The following is a 26,021-nucleotide window of genomic DNA, read 5'->3' as shown; positions in this document are numbered from 1 at the left end:
CATACATAGCTCTATGTAGCACAAGGATGTGCTATTCTGTTACAAAAGTAATAGGTGTAGCATGAATAACACACACTAGCACGATAGTTGCAGTATTGTGCTATCTGAAATAAAATGCACTTTTGGCGCATTGTGTAGCACATGAAGCTGCTAATCTGTAATATTTATATATACTACTATAACATTAGCACTACCATGCAATTGTCACCTTTTAAGTAAAAATAGCGCTAAGTTACTTGAAAATTACAGTAGAAAGTGATACACTAGCAAATTTGCATATCATTTGCTATTCTGCGATATTGCGACAATTTTCCATCAGTTGGAAGAGTCGGCTTAAAGATGAATGCCAACAAGACAAAGTTCATGTCTTTTAACCAAGATCAACAAGTTAATATCAGCACAAATAATGGCACAAAGCTAGATGATGATTGAAAGACTTCAAATATCTTGGAGCATGGATGGCCAGCACAGAGCAAGATGTCAAAACACGTAAGGAAGCGGCTTGACCACTTTCTGTGCACCCACCACAGGACCAAACCAAACCAAATTTTTCAGGTTCCTAAGACGACCCTAAAACATAATCAGGATGTTCCCAAAAATATAAACTGGCCCCAAGGGGGGTAAAAGGTCATCGAACTTTGCATAGGGTAAAAATAGGTCAAGGTCAATAGGCCTCAATGGTAGAGCCTACTTGACCTATTTTGCTGTGTTACCTAGGTAACGAAGCATCAAAGATATTACAATCCTATCCTTATTTGATTTGTTTATTCAAAACGAACAATTTGACACGTCTTTTGGCAAAATTGGAACACTTTGTTGTTTTCGACCCCAAAAGAGGCAAAAATGTGACCTTTCACCTTTTTGGTTATAACTCAAGAACAATACGTCCTAGATAGGTCAAACTATACATTTTCTGAATCCTTGTGACTAGGGGAATATATTGGAATGGTTTTTAACACAATTTAAAATTTTGACCCTATGTAAAGTTCGATGACCTTTTACCCCCCCTTGGGGCCAGTTTATATTAAAACTGCGGGTTTCAGTGCTAAAGAGCTGGACGGCTGTTACACTCGAATGCTTATAGGGCAGTGTACAACATCCATTGGAAGTAGCACATAAACAACGAAGAGCTATATGGAGACCTTCCCAAACTCTCAGAGAAGATCAGAGAAAGGAGAACACGCTTCAGGAGTAAGTGCGAACCTGTTGCCAATCTGATAACCTGGACACCAAAACATGGAACAAGAAACACTGGTAGACCACCACCCCTCATATGTAGATGTAGGCCTACTCAAGCAGGACACTGGACTAGGAGCATCTGACCTGGGAACGGCGATGCAGGACAGGAGGATATGGAAAGCTGTCGTGGTTCGGGAAAACCACCCAAAATAAGTAAATAAGCAAGCTAAGCATTCAAAATTTTGAGTGTATGCCGAAATTTTTCTCCAATTTTCACTTTTTTGTGTTACTTTAATTAAATGGTTGGTTATAAGAATGAAACAAGTCTTTTCCAAAAATTAGAATGCATAAACTGAAATTAGTCTTAGTACAAGTCTTTGGGCTTGATTGTCACAGCATACGAACAACACCCTAAAACACATGTTTTTGGCCCTTATTTCCAAAAATTGGCCAGATAGTAAACTTTGACTTTTATTGCTAGTTAAGATTAACTAAAGAATTAAGATTTAGCTATGTTTTATTTGGCAAAACAGGATAATATTTTTTTAATCCCAAAACATTAGTGCTGTATTTTTCTGGAAGAGGGAGTAGTTAAAGGCAGAAAATATCATGCATTGTACATGTTGCGCCTACTTACCACTGGGTTATATTCCCATGAATCAATATAATATGCACCCTTCAATAACATCTTAGTTTTCATCCCGGCAATATGATCACCAACAACAACACATTTCAATGAAGACATGCTTGAATAGATCGATGTTCGTCTGAAAGTAACAATTCATATAGTCCGGCTGCAAACTATTGTTTTATCGGGTTAGATGGTTTTGCTAGGTAAAGTGTTTTTCTTAGCTGATTATTAGGTGGTACAAAATGAGATTATGGGGTGGGGGCAATTCACGATTTCCAAGGGCAAAGTTTATACAGGGCAGGGGTCATAATTCAAAAGGTTTTAATTTTGACCCCTATATAAACTTTGACCTTGGATATCTCGAATTGCCCAGGGGTGACAATTTTACACCCCTCGGAATCTGATTTTGTACCACCCATAGAACATTTATCAACAAACAAAAACACTTTAACTGGCAAAACCAACCTACCTTAGTCTGCCACCGGACTAGGAATAAGTTCACATCCCAGTTGCGTTAAACAACATACAGAAATGCTATGAGAACATAACAATCTGTAAAATAATGCATTGCTGTAACTGTTTCAGCTCTTCATCAACAATGTTAAGATCCGGGGGATACCCCCGAGGTGGTGAATTATAGGGGGGCAAAGATTTTTTTTGGCAGGCCAAAAGGGGAAGGGGCAAACATTATTTTTGGCAGGTTGAAAGGAGGGGGTCAAACGATTTTTGGCAGGTCGACGGAGTGGGCAATCGATTTTTGGCACATATATTTTGAGCACCGTTTCTAATATTACGCCCTTAAAAGGCATAGGAAAACATTAGGAATGCGTTCAAATATGCAAAATTTCCTGCTCGCTGCGCTCGCGTTATTATGATAAAAGACAATTTAAGGTTTTAAATTCGGATTCCAAAAAGTCTTACATGTGTAAATGGGGGTGGGGCAAAGCTTTTTGGCATGTCAAAGGGAGGGGGGCAAAGGTTTTTGGCACATCGAAAGGGGGGTCAAAGATTTTTTGGCACGGCCAATGGGGGGGGGGGGCGATTTTTGGCAGACTATTTTGAAAATTCACCACCCCGAGGTAGGCCTACACATAATTATTGCACAGCCCCTAACTCAAATGACCATATGCTCCATATTATGCAGGGGGATGCTCCCCCGGAAAGACCCTAGGACTACGCAGTTCCTCACATTTCTGGATTTTTTTTTCTCAGACAATTTCAAACCAGAAAGCCGAGAATGACACTTGATTTTGACCGTTGGCAGCTCCAGAAGACCCCCATCCTCTTTACCGATATACTCCCGCGTTGAAATGTCTTTCCGCAGTAACAATTGTTGAATTTTTAGTAAATAATACTAACTTGAAACCTATTTATTTACTTCAATATCATCTATAATACCGTCATTAGTCAGTTTTAACCAGATTATCAACATCAAAACATTACAGGAAAATAACGAAACAAACTTTCTTATGATCTCATGAAAAACCTGTACAAAATCCCCATAGGAAAATTGGCGGCGCTGTGCTTAATTAGCTAATTATGATGTCAGACCTTGACGATCACCATAACAACAGATGACGCCCGGGTCACTGAAATTCCAGTGTAGTAATTGGATTCCTTGCCCCTATAATATACATAACTTTTGTTACCACTGTGTTATTAGTTTTTGAGAAAAATGCAAAAATAGACACAAATTTATCGATGGGTGTAGTACCCCCTTAACATCAGATCAGGCTCAAAACGCTAAAAATTACCAATCACCAGAAGGGAATGATAGAAGCATATGGCCACGCGTTTTGAACTCGCCACCCAAAAATGGTGGTGTTGTTACGCTTTTCCAAATCGAGACTCGTTCAAATTGTTATATCTCTGCTTAAACAAAAGGTATTGAAGTGTGTTTGGTGTCATTTTGTAGCTATATAAGTGCCCTAACAGACCTCTAAAGGAGAATTGTTTATCAGCTAAGATAGTGGAGTTAGAGTTGTTTGAGTTCAGAATGACCGAGGTGGTGGATGAGGCGGTGGCGGATGAGGCGGTATCGGTATGTGCAAAGTCTATGGGAAATAAAGATTTTGTGTGTGTGCATTGAATCAACTGATCATATCTTTGCATCCATATGGGCTACAGACATGGTTAAGAGCTCCTTTGAAAGATTATGAATTCTGCTAATTGTTTTTAATCATTTTTAACTCTTTATGATTGGTTTAGTCTATAAAATGCAAACTTTTATGTACAAAACTACCCGTTTTCATATTAAACACTGTAGTAAGCAATGCGGATGTCTTCAAAATCTAAAAGTTGCTGTAAAATTTTAATTACTTATTCTATCATAGTCAAAGTTTACATTTTCTGAGAGGAAATTTGATGAGGAATCTAAATATGGACTTACTTTTTTTGTATGGGTTAGGGGTAAAATGTTTCAGTTCAAAATATGTTGAATTGTAAAAAATTTGAACATATTTTGGGACACCCTGTATTCCGAGATTACCAAACAGCTGTGATTTTTTTTCTTCCAGAGTCAGTAGGCTCCCCCTAACCTCTAACCAAATCAATGTTGTTTACTTTCAGTTTATATCTACAAGTTAGTAATAAGCAATGCATTAAATGACCCATTTTTTATTTGCATTTTTTTTATTCCACCCTGTATAACTTCAAGGTCACCCTGTACAGTGAGTTGAAATGTGTATATTTAAATTGCTTTTGCCTTCAGCTTTCCAAAATGTATACTTTTGCTAGTTTAGGGTTGATAGTTGTGGAGATATTCTAATTTGAAACTTGATTGGTGTAAAAATTCATAATATTTGTGATGTAACGCTAAGGGTGGCGAGTTCAAAACATGTGGCCATATCATAGTGATGGAAAATCTAAGATTAGATTGCAAGATTATTGAATATTGACGAGGGATCTGTTCGATATAATTTGAGAAAAAGGGAGATTCGTGGCTCAAAGGACAACCGCCCGAAATCCGGACGGCCGAAAAATAACCCACCAAGATGATAGAGGTGAATAAGGATAATTTACTGGGTGGGCAATTTAATTTATTTTGCCCTCAAATTATGGAAAATAATTTACTGGGTGGGCAGCGGTAATTAATGGCATCCAGGCGTTTGGATTTTCGGAAATGTAGACCTGTTTTTGCATATAATTTGGCTTTGAAGTAAAAAAGTGGACATTACCCTCCCCCTAAATGCATCTTATGCCGATATCATTATTATGATAAGTATATTAATATAATGTAGCAACTTTCAAGAAAAAGTGTAGGCCTATACCGTATTATAGTTCACTTCGGACATTTAAAAATATTATACTAATTATCAATCACCATTACTCCTAGGTTAAGCGTCTTTCAGTTCAGGACTTCTTCATTTGGCGCCCGGGCCTTCTATACTTGTGCACCTACACTTTGGAACTTGCTTCCTTTGAATCTTCATTTTTGTGATTCACTTGATGTTTTCAAAACTCATCTGTTTAAGATCGCGTATGACAATTGACTTCTATGTGACTGTTTTTATAATTGTGTGTTAATTTTTAATTGTTCAATGTATGCGCCTCGGAATAGATTGTCTGGATAGATGGCGCGTTATAAATGCATTATTATTATTATTATCATTATTATTATTATTATTATTATTATTATTATTAGTGTTATTATTATTATTATTATTATTATTATTATTATTATTATTATTATTATCATCATCAGTCGGCTGCGGAGCAGGCGACTACAAGCTTTCTCCAACTAATGCGATCTTGGGCAAGCGAAACAATTTTGTTTGGCTGCAGCATCCCTTCAGTATCTCCCAGTACAGTGTGCGTGGCCGTCCCGGTTTCCTCTTCCCATGTGGTGGAATATAAAGGGCATATTCTTTCACAGGCTCGCCATCTTCAAGACGCAGTATATGGCCGAGAAATTTGAGTTGATGAATCTTGACTCTGGCAACCAGTGGAGTGGTGTTGGTCAGGTTGTAGATGGTTTCATTTGGAATCCGATCCACACGTTTGATGTTTAACATGACTCTGTAGCAAGATGTTGCAAATGCATTGATCTTGTTTTCCATGTCCTTGGTAATTACCCATGACTCGCACCCGTACAGAAAGACAGTAACACACGTTGTCTGAAACAGCTTGATTTTTGTTTCGATTGGCAGGGACGGGCTTCTCCAAAGGCGTTCCAGTTTCCAGAAAGCTGCCCAGGCTAGTGCTTTTCTTCTTTTTAGGTCTCCAACACTAGAGCCCATCTTGGAACCCAAATACTTGAAGTCTGTGACTTGGTTGATGGTACTACCATAGACTTCAAGTGCTGGTTGGGCGTTACAGTTTGCAGTCATAATATTCTGCCTTAGGTGCGCTGATGACAAGGCCTAGATCTGCTGCTGCAGTTGCAGTCCTAGTAAGCTGTGACTGGGCCCGGGCTATGGAAGATTCCAGCAGGGCAATGTCATCAGCAAAATCCAGGTCATTCAGCATCTTGGCAGGATACCTGCTTGACCGACGTGGGTAGGTAACAATTCCAGTGTCAATTCCAGAAGTTGATTTCATCAGAAGGTAGTCTACCAGGATAATGAACAGGAATGGTGCCAACACATTACCCTGAAGCACTCCAGTTGTTACTTGGAAAGGCTCTGAGATACTGCCATCTACCATAACGGCACTATTCGAGTCTTTGTAGAGCACCTGGATGGCATTGACCACAAGCTTTGGTATTCCATAATGCCGCAGCACTGAAAACATGACGGACCTGTTGATGGAGTCGAAGGCTTTTTTGAAGTCCACAAAAGTGACTGTTAAGGGAAGTTGGTACTCCTTGAAGCCTTCTATGATCCTCCTCAATGTGTATTTGCTGAGCACAGCTGCGACTCGATCTAAAGCCAGTCTGGTTGCTTCTCAGTAAAGGATCAATTTGAGGTCGGATCCTGTTCAGAAGGATCTTGTTGTACACTTTTGCGGCAGTGGACATAAGCGAAATACCACGGTAGTTTGTCATGAGAGAGAGGTCACCTTTCTTTGGTAGAGGAATGATTACATTCGTATAACCCATTGACGTGGCGGTGTCAGCATTGAGAATACTTCTATACAGAATTCGAGAATCATATCAATCATGCTATCCCCTCCTCCCTGAAGTGCTTCTGCAGTTATAGCACAGTCCAATCCTGCTGCCTTGTTGGTCTTCATGGCTCCTATTGCTTCGACTACTTCTTCACGAGTTGGGGGCTCAGTGATAATAGGAAGATCTTCAACAGCTGGTACAGGAAGTTCTGAAGCTGCTGTGCCACCGTCGTTGTTAAGGAGTGAGCTAAAATATTCCTTCCATTCCTCAAGCAGTTCATGGTCACTGGTTGGAGCTGATCCATCTCTCTTTTTGACTTTCACCCCTTTCCTTGAGTTCTTCCCAGAAAGCGAGTATATAATTTTCCAGGTGGTGGTATAATTTCCCACCTCGTCGGCCAGCTTCAGATCTTCCATCTGCTTATTGAGGGTCGCAAGTTGTTAAGGCTGGTGTTCAAGTTCCTCCATCTTTCTCGAGATTGACGAGACTTTGAAATGGAGTACCGCTTTTTGGCCTCATCAAGTTTAAGTCTGATGGTTGCATCTGATACCAACTTGGTAGTCCGCATGGCTCTTGCTTTCCAATAACTTTCTCAGCAACTTCACGAACCGCTCTTTCGAAGGTCTCATACCTATCAGAGATGGGTGTGGTGTCATCCATGCTCAAGATCTGGAATCTGTTTGATAGCTCCAGCTGAAATTCCTCCTTTGTATCAGGATCTTGCAACTTCTTCCAGTTGAATTTTCTTCTGGTCTCTTGCAAGGTTTTCCTTTGCTAGTTCGCAGACTGGCAGCTAGATGGATGCTCACAATACGATGATCGGAGTCCACTTCTACTGAGTTGTATGCTCGACAGTTGCGGAGAGAATTTACCCACTTGCTGTTTATTAGTATGTGGTCTAACTGCGCATGGGTTGATCCAGATGGGTCCAAGTCCAGAGACGGTTCCTGGGTTGCGGGAATCTCATCTGGGCCGGTCTGAAATTGTACTCCTGGCAGGTGTTGACCAGACGCTCACCATTGTTATTGGTTGAATCATGGTAGCAATGTGGACCAATGACCCCAGGGAAAGATGACTATCTGTTCCTATTCGGGCATTAAAATCGCCGAGGATGAGATGGATGCTGTGCCTTTTCATACCATCCAGGTGGTCAGATAGAGATGAATAGAATTCCTCCTTGTCAGAAGATGTTGCGCACTCAGTGGGTGCATATACAACAGTGATGCTAAACTGAGGGTTGCCATGGAATGTTTCAAATAGTATCCTCTCGGAAACAGCTTCAAAACTCCTAAGATATCTGTGAATGTGCTTGGACATGACCAGACCAACTCCTCCGTGCCTCCGTGTCCTTGACCCCTTAGAATACTCATGAAAATGAAGATGGAGTTTTGATGTTCATGGCAAGGGACCTTGGAACTAAACTAGCCTACCAGAAAAACAGCACCCGATCTTACCGCACTGTTCTCCAGCAGTTTAAGGACAAATTCCGGCCGGAACATAACTCACAAGTGCTCTTGAAAGACCTGGTATTAAACCTAACGTAACAAATGCCATGAACACCATAATTATGAGTAACTCACGGTTGTTTGATGTATATGGAATAGGCTTCATTATTAAGTAAATGCAAACTATAGGTGGCGCTATTTATCCTAAATCATATTTGGTAATTTGCAAGGGGTAAGTAACCAATACTGCCGTTAAAACAGATGAAATAGGTGACACAGGCAACAAGGACATTTTATAAACATATTTCATGAAAATATAACAGGAATTATTTGTATTAAAAACTTGAAAGAGTAATTTCCAGTAACTAAATAGCGCCACCAATCTTGTAATAAATAGATACATTTTATATCCGAAAAGGCTTTAAAAAATGCTTTGAAAGTGAATAATGTTGTAAATAAGGGGAAAATAAAGTTGAAAATGACTCAAAAGCATCTATATACATTAGCATGATACCGCTTTTAGCTGTTTAAGCCTAAAATTAGGTAGTACATGATATTTAGTTTGAAAAACTAACTAGAGCGGTTCTCGGCTTTTGCGGTTCTCGGCATTCGCGGTTCTCGGTAGTGTGGGTTGGTCCGTATGTGACGTTTCTGTTCAGAACCTTGTGTGACCCTTCCCCCAGAAAAAATCATCCGCCACCACTGGTTATAACAAGGGCCTTGTAAATGCAACTGGTGAGACAGAGCCTCGAATGACGTTTGTGTTTTCAGTCTGATTTCAGTTCCCTAACAGGTACAAAGTTTACGCATTATCATTAGGCCTACCAAGTATTGTATGTCCTATAATCTCTTATGTATGACATGGATCGTTACCATGATTGTGCAAGCCAAAAAAATATCATTTCAATACCCCAAACATGCGTTAAAAAAATACCATGTTTTACACATGCAACCTCAAGTTTAGACATATAATTTAATTTTCCCTAAACCCTCATGCACGGGAAAAATCATGCCGCCACCATTGGTTATGACAAGGGCCTTTTAGGGTGCACACCAGTAAATAACCCCCACTGACTTTCTATACAGACAGGGGCCGGGAAAAAAAAGGCCCCAAGTTGAGCAAAGAAAGACATTAATTTTCACGTGCATTTCAACCAAGACGCTTCATTAGTGGTGTTCGCCCTTAATGTCATATTATCATGACCGTTTTATTTTGTTTTATGTTAAGGGCTGGGGTATGAACGTTTGGACAGTATTTATTGTGGGACATTAGAGCACATCAGACATATTTGCATTGAATACTAAGAATGTCCTGATATCAAATAATTTTGATTTTTTGAAATTCGCAATGTAATACACATTTTATGACAAATCATTAAAAATTGATATTTTTGATATATAACAGTCCTCGAAGTAAATTTTATAAATTTAATGATACATTCTTTAAGTATATAGGTTTAGCTGGGAGGAAGGCCGACGATCAATTGAAAATTTTGACCTTTCGTATTGAAGATATGGATTCCCCCAAAAAAAATAGGTCTTTTGGGAAATAAAATCCATATCTTCAATATGAAAGGTCAAAATTTTCAATTGATCGTCGGCTTTTCCTCCCAGCTACATACATTAAGAAATGTGTCATTAGATTTATAAAATTTACTTCGAGGACTGTTATATATCAAAAATTTGAAAAATATCAAATTTTAATAATTTGTCATAAAATTTGCATTATATCGTGAATTTCAAAAAATGAAAATTATTTGATATGAGAAAGACATTCTTCGTATTCAGAATGCAATTCGATGTGTCTGATGTGCTCTCATTTCAAAAAAAAATACTGTCGAAACGCTCATTCCATGTCATATTACATGTTTCACATTTGTACGATTTTAAATAATTCTTTATCATGTTTATAGGACATGCTCTGTTATATTTTTATATCCTCTTTTCATTCTTGAAAAGATAGATCATGCTTTTTATTTCACCCATTGGGTATTTCTTTATTAATTTGTGTTTATATGGCGATTTCAAGTGGGATAATAACTCCTGGATGACGTAAGCATAATGTTGATAGATTTAAATATCATTATAAATAGGCACTTAATAATAATGATATTGAAATAAATTGATAAATAGATAAATTAATAGATAAATAAATAAAAGATATATAAGCCTAGATAAATAATAAATAAATGATAAAGTAGGAGTAAATTGCAAACATTAAATATCTTAGAGCAAATGAGCATTTAATAAGTTTTTGCGACAAATATTTTGCCCCTTCTTGTACGTTTTATCATTATTTTATCTTTTACTAATTTTTTTTGGGAAATGCTCGCTTATTTATTTTTTATGTGTTCCTCTTATCATTTGTGAAGTATTTCTTTATTTTTGTTTTAGTACAAGTGATCACTGAGTATGTTTAACTGTGGAAATATCGGTAGATAAGGTGTTTTTATTTCACCCTTGAGTATTATTTATAAGTGTATCAACATACATTTCACATGTCATGATTTGTCATTGTTTTATTTTAAAGCAATTCTTTATTGGGGTGCATGCTCTCATATATTAGGTGTTTTTTTTTCATGTTCCTCTTGTCATTCTTGATAGATGGCTGTTTATTTATGTCGCGTGTTTAGTATTTTTTTAATTTTTGGTCGAAGTGTATAATTATCATCAGACACATGTGACATTTTTATGTATGATTTTGCATTATTTAATTTCAAATTATATAATTTTTAAACGTACTAACGTAGTTCTTTATTTTGTTTCTGTGAATATCATCCGAAAAGTAGGCCTCCTGCACATTATGATTTTGCCTTGCTTTATTTAACTCTTTACTGGGGTGCATGCTCTCTGCTGGTTTTTTCATGTTCCTCTTATCATTATTGACAAGATAGCACCTGCTGTACGCTGTTTATTTATTTCGCCCTAAATTATTTTTTTACTTGTGTTTTTAGATTTTGAAGTTTATATCATGATAGCACACGCTATGTTTTTATACCAACCGCGTTTTCTTTTTGAAAACAGTTCTTGTTTCAAATCCTGGTCCGCAATGTCAACATTCAGTTCGTTCATAAAATATGGCTATTTATTTATGTCGCGTGTTAAGTAGTTCTTTATTTTTTGCTCGAAGTGTATAAATATCATCAGACACCTGTCACATTTTTATGTATGATTGTTCATTATCTAATCTGAAAATATATAATTCTTTAAACTTATTTCTTTTTTTCTGTTTCAGTGAATATCATCCGAAAAGTAGGCCTCTACACATTATGATTTTCCTTGTTTTATTTAAACTCTTTATTGAGGTACATGCTCCTCTTATCGTTATTGACAAGTCATCACATGCTGTACGCTGTTTATTTATTTCGCCCTCATTTTCTTTACTTTTGTTTTTAGATCTTTAGTTCTTTATTTTTGTTTCTGTGAATATCATCCGAAAAGTAGGCCTTCTGCACATTATGATTTTTCCTTGCTTTATTTAACTCTTTACTGGGGTGCATGCTCTCTGCTGGTTTTTTTCATGTTCCTCTTATCATTATTGACAAGATAGCACCTGCTGTACGCTGTTTATTGATTTCGCCCTAAATTATTTCTTTACTTTTGTTTTTAGATTTTGAAGTTGATATCATGATATCACACGCTGTGTTTTATACCAACCGCATTGTCTGGTTAAAGACTTAAAGACAGTTCTTGTTTTAAATCCTGAATACAATGTCAACATTCAGTTCGTTCACCTCACAATGCGGTGCGATGTTATATAACTGTATATATTGCAGGGTTGCCAAACCCGCGATGTAATAGGCCTAGGTCAATAGGATGAGTTTTGAAGATTTTCCTCGCGACAATTTCCTGTCCTATAGACACCAATTGATGGTTAAGAAAAATATTGCATGACTTCTCAACATTGGCTTACGCGACTTCTGGTAGTTTTTTGTCTCATAGAAACCAACGGTTGATAAAAAAAATATTGGGCGACTTTTCAATGATTTGACCCGCGGTTTGCCCTCATTTGTTTGGCAACCGTGGTCTGTGTTAAGTGAATATATTTCGGTAAGAAAATAATTATCATAGACCATGTAGACAGAACGGACAATAGTCATAGGCGCTCTCCTCCATTTTGAGAAATAGAAATATACTTTTACACACACACTACATTTATAATTAAAATGATCAGCCTTAAAGTTTTACCTTTTAGTGGGTTAAGCCAAACCTAAGTGGATGAAATATAAATCAACACTTCTGGCACTGATCGGTTTCCGTAGTTGTTATATGGAATACGAGCTGTCTGTAGCTACAAAATGGTCTGCAAATCGGCTTTTGCCGGGCCTCTCTTTTTCGGCGTTTTTCTCATTAAATTAGGGTCCCGTTCACATAAACACTAAACTGGTGTCTATATGTAATCACAGTTAACACACCAGGAAAATTATAGAATATACAACAACCTAGTTACACCTGTAGACTGCGAACAAACATGCACCTGGCCAGACCTGGCCGTAAAACAAAGTGTTCTCCCTACGGATACCCTTAAGGGTCACACAATAAATGATCACATCAAACAACCGTGAACTAGAAGGAGAAAGAACGGAGCAATATCTCATCATGATTGTGTCGCTGGCTGTACTCTCTACATCGTTACAGTAGCAAAAACAATGGCCATGACATTTTAACATACTGGCCGGTGAACCTGATGGTTTCCTCCGCCCTAAAGCTGGCATGTTCAGCAACTGAGCTAGGGAGGCAGAGGGCGCTCATTCCTTCGCTCTGGTAAAATATCAGCCCGCACCTAGGAGCACCCAATGGGGAAATCCAACACCAGAAATAGCATGTTAAGAGCCAGTCTCCCTTATTATGTACCCAAATCAGGGGGTTGTGATACAAAAAAAAAAATAGAATTTTCTCTAAAAAATTATATTGGTACATATTAACACCAACAACTTGCATGCACAATATGAGCGTGCACAGCGCCCTCGTTCGGCTGAAAAAAATTCTTGAAATTTCAGCCTCTCTGATCCCTACTTGCAAATGATAAACTTTGGAGGGGCATAACATCTTGCGCCATCATCATCCCAACTTGCATTTTGCATTTTTTTGAAGTTCCAAATGGTTACATCACAAAAAGCAAGAAAAAAATTTGGGATCTTGATGGCGCACAAAATCAGCAAATCCAGTGTTTTGATGAAAAGCGCCCTCGTGCAAACTTCAAAGCATCATAACGGGCTGCGCCATCAAGATCCCAAGTTTTAAATTAAAGACCTCATTTTTCAGCAAAGGTCAAAATTTCCTATTTTCGCACATTTTTACATGCCCGTATTTCTGCGCGCCAACGTCATCTGACTCTCAAAATAGCAACTCATTAAAGAAGGCATAATTCTCTGTCAATTAATGAAAAAATTAGCTTGGGATCTCTTGATCTTCATATTTTAATGATTTTTTGAAAATTGACTTTAGCCTCATTGTCGAGGTCAATTTGATGACCTCATATTCCCTTGAACAATGACGCGCAGCACAATGCGGGCTTTTTACTGCATTACAAGAAGATGCGCCAACATGATCCCAATTTAATTTTTCATCATCTAGCTTCTTTGATGACTAGTAGACAAAAAACAAGTAAGAGCTACTTGGGATCATATGGGCGCACTTATATAATAGAGGTCAAAGTTCATACTTTGTGCCAAATTGGCATTATATTGCCTATGTGCAGCACAAAAGTGGAACTTTGACCGGTAATAGAAATGTGCGCCAACAAGATCCCATCTGACTTTTTGGATGATTGGTTAGAGGGGTTTATGTATAACTGATAGCAAGTAAAAAAGAAGTGGGATCATGTGGGCGCACTCATTCAATAGAGGTCAAAGTTCATACTTTGTGCTGAATTGGCATTATTTTGCCTTGAGCAGCCCAAAGTGGAACTTTGACCCACAATAAAAATGTGCGCCAACAAGATCCCATCTTGTATTTTGGAAGATTGGCTAAACGGCTTGTATATAATTGATAGCAGGTAAAAAAGAAGTGGGTTCATGTGGGCGCACTAATTCAATGGAGGTCAAAGTTCATACTTTGTGCCAAATTCATATTTTACCTATGTGCAGCACAAAATTGGAACTTTGATCGGCAATAAAAATATGCGCCAACAAGATCCTATCTTTTGGATGATTAGTTACAGGGGTTTATGTACAATTGATAGCAAGTAAAATAAAAAGTGGAATCATGTGGGTGCACTAATCCAATAGGTTCCACTTTTGTATAAACTGCACATGGGCAAAATAATGCCAATTTGGCACAAAGTATGAACTTTGACCTCTATTGGATTAGTGCGCCCACATGATCCCACCTTTTTTTTACTTGCTATCAGTTACACATACACCCTTTAGCCAATCATCCAAAATATAAGATGGGATCTTGTTGGCGCACATTTTTATTGCGTGTCAAAGTTCTACTGTTCAACTGATGTATTGCACATAGGCCAAATAATGCCAATTCAGCACAAAGTATGAACTTTGACCTCGATTGAATTAGTGCGCCCACATGATCCCACCTTTTTTTACTTGTTATTGGTTATACATAAGCTCTTCTTGCCAATCATCCATAAAGTAAGATGGGATCTTGTTGGCGCACATTTCTATTGCCCGTCAAAGTTCCACTTTTGTGCTGCAGATAGGCAAATTAATGCCAATTCGTCACAAAGTATGAACTTTGACCTCTATTATATCAGTGCGCCCACATGATCCCAAGTAGTTCTTGCTTGTTCTTACTAGTCACCAAAGAAGTTAGATGTTGAAAAATGAAATTGGGATCTTGTTGGCGCATGTTTTTGTGATGCAGTAAAACGTCCACATTGTGCTGCGCATCATTTGTTCAAAGGATTGAGGTCAAATTGACCTCCCCAATGAGGCTAAGTCAATTTTCAAAAAATCATTTAAATATGAAGATCAAGAGATCCCAAGCTAATTTTTTCATTAATTGACAGAGAATTATCTCTTCTTTGATGAGATGCTATCCCAAGAGTTGGGTGACGTTGGCGCGCAAAAATACAGGCACGTAAAAATGCCCGAAAATAGGGAATTTTGACCTTTGACCTCCATTAACTCTGTGCGCCATCAAAATCCCAAAAAGTTTTTGCTGGAAAATGAAACTTACCATGGAGGTCTTTAATTTCAAACTTGTTCGGACTTGGGATCTCGATGGCGCAGCCCGTTATGATGCTTTGAAGTTTGCACGAGGGCGCTTTTCATCAAAACATAGGATTTGGTACTTTTATGCGCCAACGAGATCCCAACTTTTTTCTTGGTTTTTGTGATGTAACCATTTGGTACTTCAAAAAAATGCAAAATGCAGGTTGGGATGATGATGGCGCAAGAAGTTATGCACCTCCAAAGTTTATCATTTGCAAGTAGGACTCAGAGAGGCTGAAATTTCGAGAATTTTTTTCAGCCGAACGAGGGCGCTGTGGACGCTCATATTGTGCATGTGAGTTGTTGGTGTTAATATGTACCAATATAATTTTTTAGAGAAAATTTTTTTTTTGTATCACAGTTGGGTACATAATAAGGGAGACTGGCTCTTAAAATTCTTTGCAACGTGGTTGCAGGTGTTGGCAAAGGTAATTTTCCCCGACACTGCAGCAGAGTCAATTGGTATGTTATTGTGTGACCCTTAAGGGTATCCGTAGGGAGAACACTTTGTTTTACGGCCAGGTCTGGCCAGGTGCATGTTTGTTCGCAGTCTACAGGTGTAACTAGGTTGTTGTATATTCTATAATTTTCCTGGTGTGTTAACTGTGATTACATCTAGACACCAGTTTATTTTTTATTTGAACGGGACCCTAATTTAATGAGAAAAACGCCGAAAAAGAGAGGCCCGGCAAAAGCCGATTTGCAGACCATTTTGTAGCTACAGACAGCTCGTATTCCATATAACAACTACGGAAACCGATCAGTGCCAGAAGTGTTGATTTATATTTCATCCACTTAGGTTTGGCTTAACCCACTAAAAGGTAAAACTTTAAGGCTGATCATTTTAATTATAAATGTAGTGTGTGTGTAAAAGTATATTTCTATTTCTCAAAATGGAGGAGAGCGCCTATGACTATTGTCCGTTCTGTCTACATGGTCTATGATAATTATTTTCTTACCGAAATATATTCACTTAACACAGACCACGGTTGCCAAACAAATGAGGGCAAACCGCGGGTCAAATCATTGAAAAGTCGCCCAATATTTTTTTTATCAACCGTTGGTTTCTATGAGATAAAAACTACCAGAAGTCGCGTAAGCCAATGTTGAGAAGTCATGCAATATTTTTCTTAACCATCAATTGGTGTCTATAGGACAGGAAATTGTCGCGAGGAAAATCTTCAAAACTCATCCTATTGACCTAGGCCTATTACATCGCGGGTTTGGCAACCCTGCAATATATACAGTTATATAACATCGCACCGCATTGTGAGGTGAACGAACTGAATGTTGACATTGTATTCAGGATTTAAAACAAGAACTGTCTTTAAGTCTTTAACCAGACAATGCGGTTGGTATAAAACACAGCGTGTGATATCATGATATCAACTTCAAAATCTAAAAACAAAAGTAAAGAAATAATTTAGGGCGAAATCAATAAACAGCGTACAGCAGGTGCTATCTTGTCAATAATGATAAGAGGAACATGAAAAAAACCAGCAGAGAGCATGCACCCCAGTAAAGAGTTAAATAAAGCAAGGAAAAATCATAATGTGCAGAAGGCCTACTTTTCGGATGATATTCACAGAAACAAAAATAAAGAACTAAAGATCTAAAAACAAAAGTAAAGAAAATGAGGGCGAAATAAATAAACAGCGTACAGCATGTGATGACTTGTCAATAACGATAAGAGGAGCATGTACCTCAATAAAGAGTTTAAATAAAACAAGGAAAATCATAATGTGTAGAGGCCTACTTTTCGGATGATATTCACTGAAACAGAAAAAAAGAAATAAGTTTAAAGAATTATATATTTTCAGATTAGATAATGAACAATCATACATAAAAATGTGACAGGTGTCTGATGATATTTATACACTTCGAGCAAAAAATAAAGAACTACTTAACACGCGACATAAATAAATAGCCATATTTTATGAACGAACTGAATGTTGACATTGCGGACCAGGATTTGAAACAAGAACTGTTTTCAAAAAGAAAACGCGGTTGGTATAAAAACATAGCGTGTGCTATCATGATATAAACTTCAAAATCTAAAAACACAAGTAAAGAAATAATTTAGGGCGAAATAAATAAACAGCGTACAGCAGGTGCTATCTTGTCAATAATGATAAGAGGAACATGAAAAAAACCAGCAGAGAGCATGCACCCCAGTAAAGAGTTAAATAAAGCAAGGCGAAATCATAATGTGCAGGAGGCCTACTTTTCGGATGATATTCACAGAAACAAAAATAAAGAACTACGTTAGTACGTTTAAAAATTATATAATTTGAAATTAAATAATGCAAAATCATACATAAAAATGTCACATGTGTCTGATGATAATTATACACTTCGACCAAAAATTAAAAAAATACTAAACACGCGACATAAATAAACAGCCATCTATCAAGAATGACAAGAGGAACATGAAAAAAAACCCACCTAATATATGAGAGCATGCACCCCAATAAAGAATTGCTTTAAAATAAACAACAATGACAAATCATGACATGTGAAATGTATGTTGATACACTTATAAATAATACTCAAGGGTGAAATAAAAACACCTTATCTACCGATATTTCCACAGTTAAACATACTCAGTGATCACTTGTACTAAAACAAAAATAAAGAAATACTTCACAAATGATAAGAGGAACACATAAAAAATAAATAAGCGAGAAAAAAACAAAAAAAATTAGTAAAAGATAAAATAATGATAAAACGTACAAGAAGGGCAAAATATTTGTCGCAAAAACTTATTAAATGCTCATTTGCTCTAAGATATTTAATGTTTGCAATTTACTCCTACTTTATCATTTATTTATTATTTATCTAGGCTTATATATCTTTTATTTATTTATCTATTAATTTATCTATTTATCAATTTATTTCAATATCATTATTATTAAGTGCCTATTTATAATGATATTTAAATCTATCAACATTATGCTTACGTCATCCAGGAGTTATTATCCCACTTGAAATCGCCATATAAACACAAATTAATAAAGAAATACCCAATGGGTGAAATAAAAGCATGATCTATCTTTTCAAGAATGAAAAGAGGATATAAAAATATAACAGAGCATGTCCTATAAACATGATAAAGAATTATTTAAAATCGTACAAATGTGAAACATGTAATATGACATGGAATGAGCGTTTCGACAGTATTTTTTGTGGGAAATGAGAGCACATCAGACACATCGAATTGCATTCTGAATACGAAGAATGTCTTTCTCATATCAAATAATTTTCATTTTTTGAAATTCACGATATAATGCAAATTTTATGACAAATTATTAAAATTTGATATTTTTCAAATTTTGATATATAACAGTCCTCGAAGTAAATTTTATAAATCTAATGACATATTCTTAAAGTATGTAGCTGGGAGGAAAAGCCGACGATCAATTGAAAATTTTGACCTTTCATATTGAAGATATGGATTTTATTTCCCCAAAAGACCTATTTTTTTGGGGGGGGAATCCATATCTTCAATACGAAAGGTCAAAATTTTCAATTGATCGTCGGCCTTTCCTCCCAGCTAGGCCTACATATACTTAAAGAATGTATCATTAAATTTATAAAATTTACTTCGAGGACTGTTATATATCAAAAATATCAATTTTTAATGATTTGTCATAAAATGTGTATTACATTGCGAATTTCAAAAAATCAAAATTATTTGATATCAGGACATTCTTAGTATTCAATGCAAATATGTCTGATGTGCTCTAATGTCCCACAATAAATACTGTCCAAACGTTCATACCCCAGCCCTTAACATAAAACAAAATAAAACGGTCATGATAATATGACATTAAGGGCGAACACCACTAATGAAGCGTCTTGGTTGAAATGCACGTGAAAATTAATGTCTTTCTTTGCTCAACTTGAGGCCTTTTTTTTCCCGGCCCCTGTCTGTATAGAAAGTCAGTGGGGGTTATTTACTGGTGTGCACCCTAAAAGGCCCTTGTCATAACCAATGGTGGCGGCATGATTTTTCCCGTGCATGAGGGTTTAGGGAAAATTAAATTATATGTCTAAACTTGAGGTTGCATGTGTAAAACATGGTATTTTTTTAACGCATGTTTGGGGTATTGAAATGATATTTTTTTGGCTTGCACAATCATGGTAACGATCCATGTCATACATAAGAGATTATAGGACATACAATACTTGGTAGGCCTAATGATAATGCGTAAACTTTGTACCTGTAGTGTTAGGGAACTGAAAGCAGACTGAAAACACAAACGTCATTCGAGGCTCTGTCTCACCAGTTGCATTTACAAGGCCCTTGTTATAACCAGTGGTGGCGGATGATTTTTTCTGGGGGAAGGGTCACACAAGGTTCTGAACAGAAACGTCACATACGGACCAACCCACACTACCGAGAACCGCGAATGCCGAGAACCGCAAAAGCCGAGAACCGCTCTAGTTAACATTTAAATTTGATATTATTATTATTATTATTATTATTATTATTATTATTATTATTATTATTATCATTTATAGTAAGATTATTATTATTATTATTTAGGTAGGACAAAATCGGTAAAATTAAATGGGAATGGTAATATATTTATTTGGTATAGTGAAATAATGTTTTGACTTTTACTATGTAACTTCTTATCACAGACACACATCACTCACAGATTTGGATGAGTGGCATTTTCTAAAATGTGTTGAAATTATTTGATAAGAAATTATGAAAAATTTTTAATGGCTCTGTCACCCACCTTTGCATAGCATTTTTTATAGGAAATGAGAGCACATCAGACATATCGAATTGCATTCTGAATACGAAGAATGTCCTTCTGATATCAAATAATTTTGTTTTGTTTTTAAGTCGCAATATAATACAAATTTTATGGCAAATTATTAACAAGAGCACCAATGGTGCTGTAGCTCATTCGTTATGGGTTATGGTCAGGAATGCCATGCAAAGCTATGTATAGCCATGCATAGCTATGTATAGCCATGCATAGCTTTGTATAGCCATACATAGCCTTGTATAGCCATGCATAGCTATGTATAGCCATGCATAGCTCTGTATAGCCATGCATAGCTATGTATAGCCATACATAGCTATGTATAGCTATGCATAGTTATGTATAACCATGCATAGCTATGTATAGCCATGTATAGCTATGTATACAGGCTGCCAACTTTGAAAAACACATTTCAGTATTCTCAAACCTCAAAATCACCATAGTGCTGTGATCAAGCACAAATCAGCATTTTGAAAATATACTTACAGTTCTCAAGATATAGGCATTTATTTATTTGTACCTTTTGCTTGTCGAGTATAGATGAGTGCCACTGCTGTAAAAGCAATTTCCAAAATAAAAACTTGAAACTTAAAAACTACAACACTTTCATGGTAAATGAAATTATTTAAAACAAATAAAATAAAATTTTGCACACACATCTAATTTTCCTGACTTCATATTTCGAACGAGTGTTCCCTTCAATCTTCAGAACAGGGAAATGCCAATAGCCTTCCCTGTTCAGACTTTCTGTTTGTCTGTCTGATGGACATAAACCCATAGTCACATTCATGCTGCACCCTTAATATACCAGGGCATGTATGACAAATATCATGATTATGACCTTGTGAAGTGGTAAGTGTGTTTACTTTATTGATCATTGACCCAGCACCTGAAATGATAATTGCTCAAGACTATAATAATACATCGGCAGTTTACTTAATCATGTTAATACCTTAGAACTCCTCTCTAAACTGAGAAGTTAACTGCCCTGTGAAAAACAAAACAAATTTAACTTGATAATTTCAATTTTATGTCACTTAACATCCAGAATGTACAACATTATTGTGCAAAGTGTAAAGATAATAAAAATGAAGCAAACATCAAAATAATGTCAAAAAATATGGTCAAAAAAGGTGGTCAGAAAAGGTGGTCAGAAAAGGTAGTCAGAAAAGGTGGTCAGGTTATGGAAACACCCAGCGGTCACCGCCTTTCGGTGGTTGGTAAATTGTACTGATATGTTGGGTGTGTAAATGTTCTATTTAATGTGATTAGTTTCGTTAGTGAGATTATCATTGAGAAATACAATAGCGAGGTGTGTAAAGTACACATAGTAGCAGAGAGATGCAATCAAAGTCTTCATAGGTGTAGATGACACTACTCAGAATAAAAATTCCTTTAAAAAAGGAATGTGGCGCCCTATGTGAACTTGGACGTGATATGGTGAATTCCATGGTGTGTAGATTTGGTATTATAATGATTTTTCTAGGGAAGAGTAGAAGATGATCAAATGTAAGAGAAATGTGTTTGATTGGGGAAGGTGTTCTGACAATCCAAATATAAACTTAGTCCACCTCAAATGACCTGTAACAATTTGTGATTGACATTACTTAATTCACCTCGGATGACTTTGATCTGACATTCAACATTTTCGCGCTTACACCAATCATATCCATAACAATTTAACTCTTACAACTTCCTGTCAACTCTCTAATTTAAAACTCCAGTTTGTTATAATTATTAAGATAAGCAAACATTGCTGGGTAGATAACAGGATTTAGTTATTTACTTAATCCAATCATGGAGGTAGTAGCTAGTCAGTGTTTTAAAATACAACAATGTAGAACATGTATAATTAATATGCCGTGTTGTTTGCATACAGTTTGCCGCCCAATTGTGCCACCATATTGCATCTTTGGCAATAACCGCTATATAGATTCTATGGTAATTAGCAAACAAAAGCCATCAGTTTAAGAAGCCTCGTTAATTGATCTTATCACTATGGACCACAGGAGTCTCATCCCAATGGCATAGTCCACTAACCTCAATTACATAATCATAGTGCAAAATTTGACCTCAAGTTGCAGAGTATGAGTTTGTGTACCCAAATTTTCAAAGGATGACGGTACAAATGTATTACGGTTTAAGAACTGTTCCCATGATAGATGAGCATGTTGTGGATCCTAGTGTATGGTCGAATGTCACCGTCTATCGGGTTCTAAGGCACACGGTAAATTGGTTGAACGCATACAAAGGTCAGGATTTATTTGGTGTTTTTATAAATCCTAATTTTGTATTTTAAACAAAGAATATACGCTCACCATTTTATCCCGTGCATATCAGAAAACAATAATAAAATAAAATCCAAGCAAAGTGTGGTTTTATTTCTGAGCTGGGCATAATTTTAGTAAAGCAATTGCGAAGTCAATCTAGCAAGAGTGAAATTAGAAGCTTTTCACAAAATCATGCCTATATTGTGGCGCCTCCGTAGAGGGCGCCACAAAAAGATGAAATTAGTCTTGAAAAGTTGAGAGGAAAGTCCTCAACAGCCCCTCAGAAGTCAATATAATCATTGTCATCATGTCATTGATAGGCGTATAAACAATGACCACTCACTCCATGCAGTACCAACCAATATCTGTCATTATGTAAATGAGAGAATGGCCACTATGATACTCATTGGGTCACATACATTGTACATGATCAAAGTTTGTGGCTGGTCAAAAGGACATTTCACCTTGAGTAAATGTTTACATAACTGATTGGGTTTGGTGACTCTTCAAGATGTGTGATAATAGTTGTAAATCAGATGTTTGTTCATAGTCAGGGTTGCCAACCAACAATTTGGTAGCCCAATTAGTTCTGAATATGCACTAATTGGGAGAATTTGAGACACTGCTTGCTCATGGCTCGTGCACAGAAGTAAGGGCCTATAGACAGCACGAGCCCAATTGGTGCTTTATCTATTAACTTGCCGAATGTACTATCGGTCCGGCAAAGCAACACTGAAAAGCAAACATTCAAGCAAAATGCTGTTACATCTCTTTTACAATACGCCACAGCATCGCAAGAACAAGCAGTTTGAACAGTGTTTGTAATATGATCAGCACGACAAACAGTCTGCAAAGGAGACTATTCTCTGAAATTTGGTAAACATTTTTGTAACAAAATGCTCCAAAAATCACACTTTCCGTCCGAATTTTCCTAGCTAAGTAAGTAACAATCATGAACGATCATGCAAAGATCGCTCCCTCAAATTACCAGTACCATTACTCAAACGATGTAGCAAGAGAAAATAAAAAACATAGAAAATCTAGATCACGACAATAGTTCATTTGCTGGCAAATGAGCTAAAAATTGATATTTTTGACATTTAACAGTCCTCGAGGTAAAAGGCCTAATTTTTTATTTTCTTTATTTGACCAAGTATTTGTAATTTCAATGTTTACAAGTATTTCCCAGTAATTTTAGGTTTCAAAGATGCCACATTTCCTTTGCCTGAATTCCCAGTTTTATAAAGTCAAATTTTCCGCAGTTTTAATTATCTGCAGCCCATTTTGGGACTTCTTATCCAAATTCACACATTATTTCAGGTGTTTATCCACAAAGTGTCAGGGTTATTGAATGGGCCTATTAGTAGCATCTGTGCGGTATATTTTGGTATTCTCCTGTATTTTCCAAGCCTGTAAATGAATTTACTAGAATATGGCAATATATAACCAATCCTGAGTTATATTAACATATTTCTCAGTAAATAACATGGGCCCAAAATAATAAAGGCCCATGTAGAATCATAGTCTAAAAGTGTAAAAAGTAATGAACAAAAATAACATGTATTCTTTCATCATTTAAAGTTCAGATTGATTGCATGAAATTGTTTTCATAATCATAATACTATTACTAGGGATGACCAATGAACCATCAACTTGATTAGAACACTCCCATAGACATGCAGGGAGCTCAACTGTGCACTGCTTGCACAGACATTTATAAATTGAGCTCATTCTTTTATTGTTCATAATTTTTCTGTAAAAATTGGAGATGTTAATGCCAATTATGTTTTGTAACTATCCTGCAAATTACAGCAACATAACTTATTTTGTTTTTCTGTAAGTGTGAGTCAAAATTGGTCTATCGCCACAGTGCGCTTAATTGCCAGTGGCCAAATGCAGCACTGCTCAGAATGACACAAAATATTCAGATGAATAAGATCAGGTGAACACCTTGACCTACTGAGCTGTAATTTGGCAGAGTTGTCCTTATTACCTCTATCATACCCTCTGTAAAAAGGTTAAAAAATGGACAAGTAGATCTCGAGTTAAAAATTAAATCACCCGCTTCCCTTTGGAATTTCCATATACCTTTCGAATCATGTTAAATAGACACCTTTCTGAACATAAATGTGAAGTTTCGTGCTCATTTGATGTATTGTTCACCTGATCTCAACCCTAAACATTTTCTTATATTTATACCATCTGCACTGACTTGCTGCTATACACGCACAGGAGCTATACTTTTAAAATACGCGCCCAATCAATAATGAGTCTTTCACTCCATTGTTAAAGTACTGTGCTCCCTGCAGCATATGGAGTGACCAGGTCCTAGAGTGTGATGGTTTTGTAGCAGATGACAGTATTCATTCAAGCCTATCAAGGTCAGTTATTAGCCACTTGCTGAATGGCTGGGCATTATCAGCTATCAAAGAGATACCTTATGCTGCTGCCAATCACAATAGAGGTTAAACATTTTGTTAAAACCCCAGAAGTGATATCAGGACAAAGCCCCGGGACAAAGCTGTGCATGTTAGTACTTGATTGTTTGGATTCCTATGTTAAAAATCCCTTGTAGTACATTAGTATTTTTCTTATGTGTAGTGTATATTGTTGTGGAAAAAAGTTCACCTGGACTTTTGATTTTGTGCCACTTCGGCCATTATGGATGATTTTGAGCAAATGTTTTCTAAAAGCATGATTTCAGTGCCTCGGTTTGAAGAAATACTTAATGCTATTGACTAGTAAAGTGCCATTTCATAAGAATCCCCTTTGATACTTTCACAATATGCTTGTTTCATGTTTGCATATATATTAAAATAAAGAAATATAAAAAGGTAAATATATGCTTATACCAATTTTGCCCACATTGCTATTTTTAGACTTTGTCAATTTATTTCGTTCCAATGACCGGTCAGAATGGGAAAATTTGAAAATTCATAATTCGAAAAGTTTTTGACCGATTTTGACAATTTAACCACCAAAATACTTCTGTTGATGAGTTCTTTCCAGAAAACAATATTTTGTAGCAATAGGGGCAACATGAAATTATGATGGTCATCCCTACTATTACCTATCTGTGCATGCTCAAAGACTTGAGCAATTTGGATTAAGGTTGGTATAAACCCTGGAATTATGGAAACTTTCGGGCCTCATAACTGCTAAATTGTTGGTGTAAAGTATATAAAAGTATGCATATTTAGAATGGCAAAGACTTGATAAGTTCATCTGTGAGGTCAAATTTACCCCAAAAATAACGTTTTTTGGCACACTTCTTTTTCGTGCACCGTAACAAAAAAATTCTTGGGCCAATTTTTTTTAATTAATTTTTAAAAACTAGATAAAACTATCTAGTAGCCGTTTTTTCATTTTTTTGAATTTCGACCAACTTCAAGAAATTTGCACCAAAAATGGTCAAAAATGCTGAATTTTCAAAAAAATCATAAAAAAGCTCGATTTTCGCCCAAATTTCAAATATTTTTGGGGAAGTTGGTCAAAA

At 36.5% G+C, this 26,021-nt stretch overlaps 1 protein-coding gene across 1 annotated transcript in view; it reads right to left on the bottom strand.

Annotated features, from left to right (window-relative positions):
• LOC140165969 (uncharacterized) overlaps positions 1-26,021 on the bottom strand; it is a 221,425-nt gene that overhangs the window by 183,121 nt on the left and 12,283 nt on the right. Inside the window, exon 2 of the mRNA XM_072189329.1 lies at positions 1,817-1,946. Within this exon, the coding sequence (XP_072045430.1) occupies positions 1,817-1,924 (108 nt within the window). The 5' untranslated portion in view covers positions 1,925-1,946. The remainder of the gene's footprint in view (positions 1-1,816; positions 1,947-26,021) is intronic.

This window comes from Amphiura filiformis, chromosome 12 (genome assembly GCF_039555335.1).
Source record: "Amphiura filiformis chromosome 12, Afil_fr2py, whole genome shotgun sequence".
NCBI lineage: Eukaryota > Metazoa > Echinodermata > Ophiuroidea > Amphilepidida > Amphiuridae > Amphiura > Amphiura filiformis.
Note: the sequence above shows the minus strand (reverse complement) of the source record. Positions and strands in the feature narration are given on the sequence as shown.